Genomic DNA, 14,130 nt, shown 5'->3' on the forward strand with positions numbered 1-14,130 from the left:
AGAGAAATTACCTCTACACTTTGGCAGCTCTGTCCAGGTCCCATTCTGACACACTACGGTGGAAGGCCCACTCATCTGAAAGCCTTCCCAGCACTGATAGTGAGCATTCTCCTCAGGCAAATACCTTGACTTTTTAATACCTCGAACGTTACCACCAGCAATTTCTGGAGGAGGTTTACACGTCACATCTGAAAAGAGACACTGCTGCAGTCATGTTTGCAGTCGCTGAGGTGTTTCCCTATACAACCAACAGTTAAAAGAATCCACCTTGTTAAAATTTCTGTCCGGAGTTTCTGCCTCAGGTGGGTCAGAGCTCCAAAAGTTCATCACAGAGAAAACAACGAGGTGTGACAGTGGCAGCAGAACACTCTTTCTGGGACTCTCAGAGGATGGCAGTGTCAATGACAGCTTTTAGAAAAAGCTAGTGTTTCTGTAGCTACACCCTATAGCACAAGAAGCCACACCAGCCTTCCTGCATGGCCATGCCCCTCCACTGGGACATGGAAATCCCTGGCATCCCTGAAAATTGCAGGGGTAGTAGACCAGCTGGTGCTCTGGTCAAACACAGAGCTCTGGAGGACCAGCAGTGTCGGAGGAGCTTGTCAGCCTGCACTGTTCACCCTGCAGCCACAGATCTGGGCAGGGGACAGGAGCACAGCTCCTGACAGTTCCTTGTCACAGGAATGCTCTTCTGACTTCCATAGGCCTAGCAGATCTTACACGGTTTAGATCTGAGTCTCTGCTGGGATCTGCATTGGTCAGAGTGGAGCCCTGGGGAAGAACAGCTGTTTCTTCCCCGGCTGCTTCTTCCATTCAGATACTCCCTGACAAGTTGGAATAAAACAGAGGAGCCCTTATATGTCTTTCTGCTGAAGGATGCTGAAATGGTGGACTCTGGGGAAATGCCAGTATTACCCAGGACAATGACAGAGCAGCCCGTCTGAGGCCCTGCTTCTTCAAGGCGGTTTTGCCACTGATGAAAATACCCCCAGTATTTCTAGAAGCATCAGGCTAAATTAAAGTGCTGTGCAAGGAAGCAATAGCAAGCACAAAGTTGGGGTAGGAAACAGAAATAAAAAAGGTAAAGTCTTTAGTGTGTGTTCAGGTAAACAAACAGTTCCCTCTATGCTAACAGGCAAGATGAAAGCACAGATTCGTACCTCTGCAAGTTGGTGCTTGTGACCATACTCCATCCATACAAGTGACATAATTTCCACCCATAATTTGAAAAGTGCGTTCACATTCATACTGCACTCTGGCACTGGGCAGATACTTCTCCTGTTGAGTGCTTGTAATAAAAGCATTGGGAATTTCAGGTGCGGGTCCACACCTAACATCTGAAAAGAGAGGTGCATTTAAGCATCGTAGTGCAGCAATACGACAACCACAGAACATTGCATTCCAGAGCACCGTTGTACCCGATGAGCAAAACCGGTTTGTGTAACACAGATCATTTTCTACAGGTAGAAAAGGAAAATACTATCTATGGTCTTTATTCTACAACACTTCACCACGTACTGTTTTTTCCTGGAGTGACTAAAAAGAGAAAAGGAGTTGCAGAGATTAGCCAAATGTGCAGCCTGGTGCTGTACAACATTGTGCACCAAAAAGCTGGAGAGCGAAGTGCTTGCTTTTGTATTTGAAGGCAACTTTCAGCAACTGGCATTCTTAGCGATGTGAAAATAAAATACAATATGCTGCCAGTAACCTCCTCCCTTGCAGCCAGCATCCGTTCCTCCGTAAGCCTCTGCCTGCTTGATTTCAGCAGAGAGCAAAGTTTGAGCTAGTAGCTTCAGCCCATGGGGGAAACAGTTTCTTTGCTGATCTACTCTGCTCGGTGTTACTCAGGAGCCGGAAAGACAGGTGTTGTAGCAGCCCATTCAAAGCAAGTCATTGGTTGGCTCTATTGGGCCAACTCACCTGCATGCCTGAGTTGACATTATTTTAATTCACAACATGAACGACTAAGTAGGATCACGTACTACTTAGAACTAGAACCTATACCTTGACAGAAGGGCGGTGCTGTCCAGTTTCCTTCTCTGCAGATCGTTTCAGGGGAACCAACAATCAGAAACCCCTCGTCACACTGGTAGCGAATTGTTTCACCAGCCTCATACATTTCCTTGTTTCTGCCTTCAGTTTGAGCATTGGCAACTTTTGGAAAACTTCCACATGGAATTTCTGAAAAGATACAGAAAGTTGATGCTTGTTCTAATGTGATACACATCACATGAGTGTACTGTTTCCACCTCACAGATGCTTTAGAGAGCTTTTTCTAACATCAGCATAGTCATCTGCTGACAGTGGATTTTATATAAAAGGTAACATATGGAAGATTAAATAAGTCCTTCCCCTAAATAGGCATGGATGTCAGTCAGTGAAATATTTAGATCTTGTTGTTAACCGTGCCAGAAAATGTTAATAAAGGCTCTGTCCCTTGCTGTGCCAAAGTTGTTTCCATCACTGAGGCACCAAAGCAACTCCCAGTCGCTAGCTGGCTCTGTAGAAAACAGATCCTTGGATTATGAGGATGTGCCCAGGGCTCACCTGGCATAGATATGAACTGAACAAAGACTGCAAGAATACAAAGAATAAAATATTTAAAAATTAAACTGCAGTTGGAAGGTCAAGTCTTGCATCCAGACAGGATTGCTCTGAAGATATCCATGAGGGATGATAAGATTCCACAGCAAACTATGGAGTTACGGGCCCTTACTAGTCAACTTCCAGTTTTAAATTCTTTCCATTTCATTGCTAAAAGCGATTCAGAAAAAGTACTTTTTCGTATTACCCAAGCATGTAGGAGCTGTGGTCCAGCTTCCCATAGAACAAGTTATCTCCGATGATCCATTTAACACATAACCAGAACGAGACACATACTTAAATCTAGCACCAGCCAAATATATTATTTTCCCTTCTTTTTTAATTTTTAAGTTTGGATTTTCCAGTCTGGGAACGTCAACACATTCTATGGGTTCTGGTGGCAAACATGGACTTTCTAAAAAAATACAGAAAACACAGATAAACAAAATGCAAGACAATTAATATTGCAATGACATATGCCATCTAAAACTAAAAAGAAAAGAAATAATCCAAACATAAATTAAATAGCTTTAAAGGAAGATGAAGAAATATTTAAGATACACAAAGAAAACAGTCTGTCTCATTTCCCTCCTGCATGGGGTTTCTCTCTATTCCTTTGAACGAAATTAAAGCTGTTTTCCAGTTCATTCCACGGAGGTGCAGTTACAGCTTAGCATCAATAACAGGGAAAATTTCATAGGCAGAGAAAGAGGGAGACGTCATCTTGTTTTGGGATACTGAAAGTGAATTCCTAGAATGTTACCTACTAAATTTTTCCACCATTAATAAAGTTGTACCAATGTCATAAGTGGTTTTGTGATGACATGATGAAAATGAAAACAAGAACAGAACTTCCAAAGTATTATAATGTACTTGCTGATAAATACAATGGATTAAATCTCTGCAAAGTCCTCCTGAGTCAGGGATGTTCCAGTGCTTTCTTTTGCTATACTACTGTCAGGTGAGTGAATGTAAATTATGTTTCATATGATTTTAATTAACTAACTAATTTAAATTAATTAGTAAATTAGGTTTTACTAGTTGCCACATCAAGTTGGGAGCATATGTGTGCACTGAATTCCATAATACAAAAGATCTAATAATAGTCAAAGTTCCTGTTCAGTAACTGGGACGTGGAATTTTATTTCGGTAGAAGTTATTTTATGAATAGCTCAAACATTTTTTTGGTTATTCTTCTCTGTGTCTGCCACTTGTCAGCAGAAATGGAGACACGCAGTGTAGAAGAGAAACCACATGGCATCAGAATTTTGCAGCTTAAAAATACAGACATGGTTGGCATGTTGTGCACATCAGTCACCAGCTGGCATCTCATTCGTCCCATGCTCAGCTATTTCCTGTTCATTTCAGAAAACACTTTATTCTACCTCTTAACGAACTTCCACTTACAAGATATCACCTGCATCGGTAATATTTTACCAATTGAATTAGATTCCTCAGCATTTCTTAGAATAGATGGCCTGAGTGATGCCATGTCATTTATACTCCTACTACAGGAAAAGCCCCTCCCCGCCTCCCGCCCCCCCCCCCAAAAAAAAAAAAAGAAAAATCAAGAAAGAATAAAAATGAAGAAACCCAAATACTAAACCAGCTAAATAATAAATAGTACTGTTTTTTTTCACCAGGATACTATTAAAGGCCTCCAGTCAAAACTGAGACTCTATTCTGCAATATACTAAAGAAATACACAGCTCTTGAAGGACTACCTGAAAGTTTTATATGCCTCTTCGGTGAGTCTCTGTAAACAAGACTTACTGTCCAGCAGTTGGTTAACGACACTTTAGGAACTTACATTCTATTGCTTTTCTGCAGTTACCTGTTCATGATAATCTTAACGTAAATAGTATCATCCTCCTGCTAACGGTGACTGCAAATGCATAACATAGAAATTAATAATAAAATAAATAGAAAAAACAATCCACTACTGACCCACACAGTGAGGTGGTGATTGCCATTTCCCTTCTATACAGGTTATTTCATTCGAACCGATGAGCTGGAAACTCTTCAGACATGAAAAAGCTATTTTACTCCCATGCTTGTAATTTCTTCCAACTGTTATTGGCTGCGCACCAGGCACCTGAGGTGGAGGTGGGCATGTGCTCTTGCTGTCCTCAGCTAAGGACACACACTCATGTTAGACCAGAACATAAGATAAAGTGTAGCAGTTCATCACAGATTGCAATACAAACAACCAAGAAAACACTGGCATTGGATAATTCTTCAGCAGCTATCTCAAGCTTTAATCAATGTAATGATCATTTTTTTGTGCTTCAGAAACACCAGAGCTGCCTTCAGATGCTCATGTGCTTTCAAACTCATAGAAAAAACAGGCACAGCTGCCGACAGCCTTCTAAGCTGAAGCTTCTTGTAGTCCCTCCTTTCCCTTACACACAGCTGCACACTCTTTGTGCTTTCCCTCTCTAGTGAACTGCTTTAGGAAAAGTGGACCAACTTCTGGAGGTATTGTTTTGTTCTGTTGCTTTTTTTTCTTCAGACTTAGCTAATAACAGCTAAATAAGAATCACAAAAGGAAACAAGTAAAACTTAAATTTTGCTGCTCAAGAAATGAAGGGCTGCTCCTGCTAAAGGAAAGAAAAAGGGAGGGAAGAAGGTAGATCTAGGAAGGAGAAGACCTTCAGAGCTTGGTTGGTTGCTCCTAGTGGTTCCAGAAAACTGAGAAGGTAGGGACACGGTTTTGAAAGGGAATGCAGCCCAGAGTGACTGCTGCTCTGTGCGCTTCTCCCACTTTCAGGCATCATTCCCATGGATCTGGCATAAACGAGGCAATGACTAGTTTACAATCGTGCCTTCTTCAGGCAACATCCCCCTGTGCTGTACGTGAAGGCAGTCCTGCAGGCACCCGACCTTTGGGGTGTGTTACATAAGGGCACTTATGTGTTACTCCAGGTCTGTGCTTTTGACTTGGCCAACTCGGCTTTTTTTTCTTATTATTTCACTAGGAAGTGAAATCAATAGGAAGCAATTGGAAAAAATAGAAGGGAAAAAAAAAAAAAGAAAAATCAGGAATAGGAAAGCTTTGAACGTTTACAGGAAATAAAGGAACTTTTCTGGAGCTTGAGCTATGTGCTACTCTCATTTGCACCACAGTAAAGCCCTTTGGAAGAACCAAGCTTAAATTTATCATTGCATCTTTTCTCACATCAGAAGGGACAGTGACAACTGTTCCAGTTGTTAGAAGAGAGATTAGTAAGCCTGCCTTGCTAAAATACAGTGTCTCTAAACCTAGTCAATTGTTCAAATTAACTAGGTTTATTCATTACTATTGCAGATTATTCATATTTTTCGTGACTAGCCTTTAGCATATAATAGAGTAAGCATGTATATAAATAGGTAAGCTTTTCTATTTCAAACTAGTGAAACAGCAACGCTAAGCAGCTTTAATAATGAGCATTTATCATTCCTAAATAAAAAGAAGAAATTGTCTGCAAATCTAAAAACATACCTGTACATTGAATCTCTGGTAACCATTTTCCAGACACACAACTTGCCAGTTTAATACTTTTGTCACCCGATTTACATACGTAACGTATAACTTTATGGAATCTAGTCTCCTTTTTTTGTTTGGAAAGATGACTCTTGTGCACAAGCTCAACATTCATTGGAAGTACACACTGAGGAATAGGATCTGGGAAAACAAAATAAAAAGAAAAAAAAAGAGCTAAAACCCAGTGTTGCTGAGTTAGTATGTACATACACATTCACCAATGAAGGGCTCATCAGTTTCCCAATGCATGTCCGTGGGAAAGTATGTGTTTAATTTACTGCAGTCTGAAGTAAGTACAAATAGTTACAAATAGAATCATTTTTGTTCCAGCTATCTAAAGCAGACTGTTCCCACTCACAAAGCCATTATTTTTATGTTGACAGGACCCCTTCTGCTGAGTGCAGCAAGTAAGATAAAACCAAAGCATTCTTTTCCTCCCCTAAAACTATAAAAAGGTAGCAAGATGAGCAAGACAAAAAGCCTTCTTTTGCTTGTAGAAACAGGAGCATAAAGGAAGTACTACTCCACAACGAATATGTATCCAGTATCAGACTCCCGTGGAAGTGTATCTAAGTCACAACCATGTCTTGAGTCCTTGATTGCTGATTCTGAGAGTCAGAACACAAGCCGTTTGTGAAAGCTAAGCAGAATGCGTTTTGTGCCAGATTCAATCCTCAACATAATTGTAAATGAAGGTATGGTGTACTCAAATCACTGACGAATACAAAGTCACTTGTGAAGAAAAGGGGGGGTGGGGGGGTGGGGGGGGTGGGGAGGGAGGGAGGGGCAAGTTGTATTCTGTTACAGTGAAATGCTGGAGTAATCTAGAGTAATTTATCCCAGATAAGACTTCTCGTCCAGTGCCACTTCTTTCTTAAATTACTGACTCCAGTGTAATTCTTTTCTTTTTCTTAGGAAAAGGCTTTGTTTTATATATTTCTAAAAGTTATTACTTTCATTCAATTTATGCAGTGCAAAACTTAATGGGAAGATGGGAAAAAGAGAAAACTACTGATCAGAAATGAAAAGGACTAATCCACATAAAAACGGTGAGGATGGGATAAGCCTAGCATGTTGCAGCTATTAATAGTATTTTGAATTCCCAGTACGATTTTATAAAAGTAGTATACAGAGACATAAAACTATAAGTAATTAATGCAACAGGCACACTGCTTTATTGCAGCTGTGTCCCAAGGCTTCTGAAGGGTTGTTACTAGGGAAGAACACTGGAAAAATGGGTAAAAGCCACCACACACCGAAGATCTACCCCCATACTTGATTTTACCCACTGTGGAAGCATGTTTCCTTTCCCAAACCTGCTCAGAGTGCTTACAAACTTGTACCTGCAGGAACTTTCCAGGATGAAGGACATGTTCACATTTAAAAGAGAAGTAAATAAAAAACCTCTTAGCTGAGATGCATGAAGCTATAGTATTGCTGGCTACATACTGATTGCTGAAGGTGTTGACATTTTGAGTAGATCTGTTTCCCTAATATTTCCACAGTATTTCAGATATGAGCGTGATATAGATTACCAGGACAAAGAGGTAAAGGCTTCCATTCCCCATGAAGACATTTTATTTTCATTTGCCTAGAATTGCCAGAGCCTTGTTTACATCCACAAATTACTTCATCACCATGTGAAAACTGGGTCTGGTCTTCCTGATGGAGAACAACATTTGGAATAGAGGAAGGTGATCCACATGGCGCTTTGTCTTCTGTTGAAAAGAGCAGAAGCATTCCAGAATAATATTGGACTTGTATATGAATAGCTAAAAGACCTTAATTAAAAATAACCATATTTGCATATGGTGAATCAAATCTACTTCCATTAACTGTAACAACTAAACTTTAACACAGCTGAAGCACGTGTATCTTTTTACATCAGTTTATTAAGTCCCTCGCCCATCTGTTCCCTTCCTTTTCCATCACTGGGCTAAATCCACATGTGGCATGCTCCACAAGTAGTTTCGGTTAACATTCGTTTCCCAAACTGTTTTTCATTGATACATAAACCCTAAAGTGTAAGAAAACCTTCAATTAATCCAACACAATTGGATCCCTTGGTGGGATCAACCAACTTCCATGATTCTGATCAGTCAAAATTATATTTGATTATACATCTACACGTCTGTAACGCGCACTTTCAGTCACTATTATTACAAGAGCTGAAAACCATTCTTGCATCACTTAGAGGGCTACAGCGCTCTCACCTCTGTGTGATATTAGCAGTTCCTGCTTTGGGCTGTCACTGTTGCAGTGGCAGTGACAGCAAAGGGTCGTGTCTTGCACAGGTGAGTGCAGCATGTGAGCAGGTTTTTTTGAAGGAGGAAAAAGGTATGCAAGGGAAATAAGGGCATAGGGCCTGCTCTGAACATGGGAGAGGGAAGACCCATGATGACCTCAAAAATTGATTTTGAACAACCCCATACTCAAGTTTGGACCATTATTCCTGTCAAGCCTTTGCACTGAAACTATTCTCACTGGATCAAGGATTGACAAGATGCAAGCTCCGTGCTATACATATTTAAACCATCAGTGTTACTTAAGAAAGATGTGTCAGGCTGTACATGTATAGGGACAGAATAAACCAGTCCACAAAAATGCTACCATTTATTGGTTCTGCTGTAAGATCATCCTGTGCCGTAAGAATTCCCTAAATTATTTTCTGTATTTACAGATGTTCAGCTTGAATATTCTATTCTACTTCAATTCTGAGACACTCTCTTAACAAACAAATAGTAGTTTTGCACAAGCATTTTTAACCCATCGTTGCCATTCACACAGTATCAGACTCCTGTGTAGGTATGCTACCTAACGACATGCACAGCTGATCAAAATTGGGTTTAGGGGTAACACAAAGAAAAAGAACAAGTATGTAGCATATTTAAAACATGCTTAACATATCCAATTCAGAACTTGTAGATCAGTGAAAAGAGGCAAGGCATAAAAGCATGCTAGCAAAACTAAAAATTACCCCAAGCAGATCCTGTAAGGAGGAAATCATCAGCATCAACATCTTATTCTTCCCAGTGAACGACTGGAGATACTGATAATGTGCTACAACTTCCCTCCAAAACACACCAGACTGAAGACATTGACTTTAGGACCCAAAGAGACCCATAAACCCAGAAAAAGTGGTAAATAAGAGAAAGTGTGTGTATAAGAATTGTAATTATAGATAACTGTTTCTATTACTCTGATATTCTGTATTATTTATATATTTATAATTGTTCTTTATATATTATTTATTTTCTTTCTCTTTCTATAATCATTTGATCCAGAGTCACAACACTTTGTTTGGAATCTTAAGATTTCAGTTATACTACTAATAAAGTTTTGGCTTTACATATGGTATGTGTTTACTTTTCACCCATAACGTGTTGAAATGTAACATATTATACTTGCAATTATATAGTTTTAATTGTGAAAATATCTGTGAAGTATTAACCTACAGTGAATTATAGACTTCTCACAAGTAAGAGTTACATAAATTACCAATGCAAGAGGGAGAAGATGACCACTGTCCATCGACACATTCTATTTCCTTTGATCCACTCAATTTAAATTCAGTGTTGCATTCATATTGCATTCTGTCCCCATGCCGATACTGTCCCACAGAGCCACCAGCAATACTTCCATTGGTAATCTCAGGTGGAGGTCCACAACCTCTGGTGTTCGCTGAAATCAAGAGATCAAATCTATGCTCCGAATTCAGTACTTCTAGCACAGTTGTGTGTTAAGTGCAACACAAAATAAGTTGAATTTGTTGTTTAAAGTTAAGAAAACCCAGTAGAACAGGTTAAACAGGTCATTGGTTTATGCCTTTGACTATCTAGGTTCATGTTGGGCTGGAGATCACTAACATACATGTGTGATCCTGGCTCACTGCGCTTACTTCCATGCACTTTGAATTGCCTGCTATGGTAAAAGAAATGGTTGATAAAAACAATCCAGTTTTAAGATTAAAAAAGTGTTATATGGATAACAGCTGCAGTATTCCTTAAAAAAAAAAGTGAAAAGTGAAAATTCTGCAAGTAATAACCACCTATGTTATAAACTACCCAGCAAGTGATATGTACTGTATACTAAAGGAATTAACTTCTGACGGAGCGAACAGAGCTCCTGTTAAGGGAGTTTAGAATCTTTCTGAGCTAAAGAGCCAACCGTATGAAACATACTTGTTTTTAAATGCAAAAGAGAGTGAGCAAAAAGGAACTATGAGAGCATGAAGGACAACAAGGAAATTGAGTGTGAAGAAAAGGAGACGAGGAAGATGAGATCTTTTCATCCTCCCAAACTTTCTCGTGAAAGGGCATAGCACCAGTAAAAGAAAATCTTTTCAGATGCCAGCAAGTTGTTCTGTGTCTTAAAACCAGTAAGAATAGGGGCATACAGCTTCCCTTCTGCACGAATTTGTTCATCCTACTGGATGAAGCTGAGGAATGTTAAAACCCTTCACTGAGCTTCTTTTGCTTGGGTTTAGCTCTGTGTCACCTCCAAAACAGTTTTTTTTCTTCATTATCATGTGATCAGAAAAAGGAATATAGGGTACAGTATCTGACGGGTATCAACACTAGGCAGTGGCAAAACTTAGGACACTTACGATACAGTAAGAGAGGATGTTACTCAAATTGACCACTCCTGGCTGCCATACTGCACATTATTTATGCCTTTTAAAATAATATTTTATTTTCATACAGTACAGTCAATAACCTGAGTGAAATTTTGCCTAAGCCATTTACCAGCTCACTTTTCATTGTTGCAGAACTCCACTTGGCATGATTAAAGCTAACAGAAAGTTCAACACTGAAAGTTCAGCTGTTCAGAACATGAAGTAGAAAACTACTATGAAATGATCCAAAGAGACCCGTTCCTGCTCTTCTAGAGCTGAAGATGGGATAACGGTTCTTGGGAGCAAGACTAGCTTATAGAAGGTGTCCACAGAAGTCTTTGGGACCCAGGCATTTTCATCTATCTCTTACTACATTAAAGTTAACAAAAGAATTACCTTTACATACTGGTGGTGGTGGAAACCATCCGAAGTAATAGCACTGAATAGAGGCAGGTCCCACTCTAATGTAATTGTTTGTACAGATAAAATTCACAACATCTCCATTCTTGTATTTACCCTCCTTGGGAGAAAAATCTCCATTGGGCAGTGTCAGCATGTCGCATTCTATTGCTACAAAGACAAAATATTTTAACATCTAGTACATACCTTACAAAAAATACATGAAGTGTTACCAATTAGAACAAAACCAAAGTAAGTCTTAAAGAAAAAACTTCACAAAGTCTATACAGAGTTGTACAAAGGCAACAATATTCACCAAGACACTGCGGTGTTGGACTCCATTCACCATTTACACCACACCTTGTGGTACCAGTTGGCATATTACTTGCAGTTCGATATCCCTCCAAACATGTATACTCAATTGTTTCTTCAGGAAAGAAGATAGTCCTATTTGTGTGGTAATTCAAAATGTCCACATGAGGTCTTTTACATGATTCTGTAGAATGAAACAAACAGTGCATTTTGTGATCCAGAAACACTGCCCTTTGGAAGCATAATTTCTGGAGCAGCTTTAATGCGTGCTAGTCTACTGAACTACTCAGTATATTTGAAACCTGAAAATTCTTTATTGCCAGAATATGAATGTAGAACATCATATGTAGCATATTCATATAATATACATTGCATTAATTTTCAGAAACATGTATCTAAAGAAGAAATATTTATGCTAGATACTACTTCTAGATACAATTCCTTTCCTTCTACTATGTATTATTATTGGTGTCATAGCAAACATGCTGTAGTCCTGTTCCCCAAGGTCATTTGCAAGGGGGGCTTTTCTTTTACGATCCTGCACCCCAGTTCAGGAGAGGAAAAAACTTTTAAGAGGAAAAAGGCAAAAACAGTATGGAGGTATTTTTGGGAAAAAGCACTCCATTTTTTGTACTTTTTAACACCAGAGCAGACATGTGCATTGTGCTTTTTATGCATAGGGATAACATCTTCCCAAATAATGACCCCATTTTTCTCTAGTCTGGTCACATTTCAAGGAAGTTCTTGACAGAATCTCTTTGTTCACAGGTTCATAAATCTTCCCTCACATGTGTGAAAGGTGGGAGAATTGGGAGCACATGTTCCTTGTGTCAGGTAAGAATCACTGGAGAGGTGCAATTACCATCTATTTGTGCTACAGAGGTCTAAAAAGATAACTCACCTAGAAAACAGTAGATATTTTCCCACCTTATTCACTTCCTCTATGTTTTCTCTATTTCTTGGACCTCCAGAAATGTCAATATCTGGAGGATCAGTCCTCTGAGTCTCCTTCTGCCAATAAGAAAATTCTACAAATCTGGATGACAAAAATCTGAGTACACAGGACATCATGTCTGTGCTAAGGACAATGACAGGGAGCTCTGAAGCCTTGGTGCTACTCACTGATGCACTTTGGAGGTGGAGTCCAGCCATTCTTTTGACACTGTGTCACTCCTGTTTCTTGTCCTTCTGGAGTTACAAAGCCAGTATGACAACTATAGGTGGTCTCCTCCCATAAATTAAATGTTTCCTCTCCAAGGCTGAAATAACCGTTGTCAAAATTGACATTATGGCATTTTTCTGAAAGAGAGATACGGAATTTCTTCCAAGTAAAACACTGCTAAACTACATATTTATAATACACAGAAGGAGAACAAACGAAGCACCAGTAGGACTGAGAACATTTTTAAGAGGACGTGAGTTTTTGCTTCTTCATTGAGCTGTCTTCCTGGGGGACAACTGGAAAGTGAAAAGTCAGAGTTCATGTTACCAACTCATGCAGCACAGACAGGGATGGACAGGAGTTTGTTTTTCAGCAATCCTGCAAGCTTTCAAAATTGCATGTCCACATCTCGTCTTCGCTAGACAAGAAATTAATGTTGGGCATGCACAGCACCGCACGTGCTTAGAGGACCTTCCGTCCATATTGCAAGGGGCAAGGGCACGCCAGAGATCACCACGGTGTGCAGGTACTGCCTCAATTCTACCAGAGAGATATCATTCAGAGTGCACATACTGCAGGACTAAAGCAAATTTGGACCAGAAGTCCCTTTATTGCACGCTAAAACACTAGCCCCGACAGATGCAATGTTATAACTGGTTTCACATCACTTGGAATCCATTAAGCCAGTCTAAATGGATTAAAATCGGTCATCTTGGTTGGATGTCATGGTCTTGTATTCTGAAATAAAATTTCTGTGGTATGCTAAATTCTTCACAAATAAATGAGCCTGTGAAGGAGTTTCCTCATTTTAAGAGATTAACACTAGAAACAAATAGCAATATTTTTGCATTAGAGAGTCAAGGAAATAAAGATATGAAAAAATAAAGACTTTGAGAAACACTAGAGGATGTATTTGAATGCCAGAAGCAGAGTTAATGATACTTTAGCGCAACAGCTTCAGAAATTTAAATTCTGTATCAAATTTTTTGGTGTTTATATCAGTGATGCCCACAATACCCTAACACTAGGAATCATAAAATTTTATTTTGCTTGCTCATTGCTATGTCAAAATCTATGTGGGTGGCAGTCCAAAACATTTTATGGTCAGTGTCTCTATTAGGGTCAAACTGTTTCCTAAAAAGATATTTTTACAGTCCAAGAAAATTAGGTTGTATTATTACTTTTGTCCATATGACATCATTATCTAAATTGTGCAAAGTTTCTGTGAGAGATTCTAGAAATTTCAGGCTTGGTGCAAGTCAGGAACAAAAGCTGGAAACAGAGTTAGGAGTGGTAACTTTCCTATTCCCCCCACTTTCAGTATGACACTAACTGGAAAGGAAGCAAGAGAAACAAGGGTCAGGTGGCACAGAGAGAGGCTGAAAGGAGACAAGTTACAGATAGGCTGTGCAAGGGAAATGATTATTATTTGTTACATTACTGCACAGCTACGTGCACAAGATTCCACTACTGAAGACAAAGGGACCATGACTCCCACCCCAGAGCATACATTCTGAGAGATCAGCACGAGTCACG

The 14,130-nt window shown here is 39.5% G+C and overlaps 1 protein-coding gene across 1 annotated transcript in view; it reads right to left on the reverse strand.

Moving 5' to 3' along the window:
- The window catches only part of CFH (complement factor H), a 34,079-nt gene that overhangs the window by 2,809 nt on the left and 17,140 nt on the right, over positions 1 to 14,130 (reverse strand). The window contains exons 10-20 of the mRNA XM_056355524.1: positions 12,555 to 12,731; positions 11,437 to 11,616; positions 11,118 to 11,291; positions 9,605 to 9,787; positions 7,642 to 7,824; positions 6,065 to 6,247; positions 4,531 to 4,716; positions 2,792 to 2,998; positions 2,005 to 2,181; positions 1,161 to 1,337; positions 12 to 188 (exon numbers count right to left, since the gene is read on the reverse strand). Coding sequence (XP_056211499.1) covers positions 12 to 188; positions 1,161 to 1,337; positions 2,005 to 2,181; positions 2,792 to 2,998; positions 4,531 to 4,716; positions 6,065 to 6,247; positions 7,642 to 7,824; positions 9,605 to 9,787; positions 11,118 to 11,291; positions 11,437 to 11,616; positions 12,555 to 12,731 — 2,004 coding nt within the window. The remainder of the gene's footprint in view (positions 1 to 11; positions 189 to 1,160; positions 1,338 to 2,004; positions 2,182 to 2,791; positions 2,999 to 4,530; positions 4,717 to 6,064; positions 6,248 to 7,641; positions 7,825 to 9,604; positions 9,788 to 11,117; positions 11,292 to 11,436; positions 11,617 to 12,554; positions 12,732 to 14,130) is intronic.

This window comes from Falco biarmicus, chromosome 11 (assembly GCF_023638135.1).
Source record: "Falco biarmicus isolate bFalBia1 chromosome 11, bFalBia1.pri, whole genome shotgun sequence".
Classification (NCBI taxonomy): Eukaryota; Metazoa; Chordata; class Aves; order Falconiformes; family Falconidae; genus Falco; species Falco biarmicus.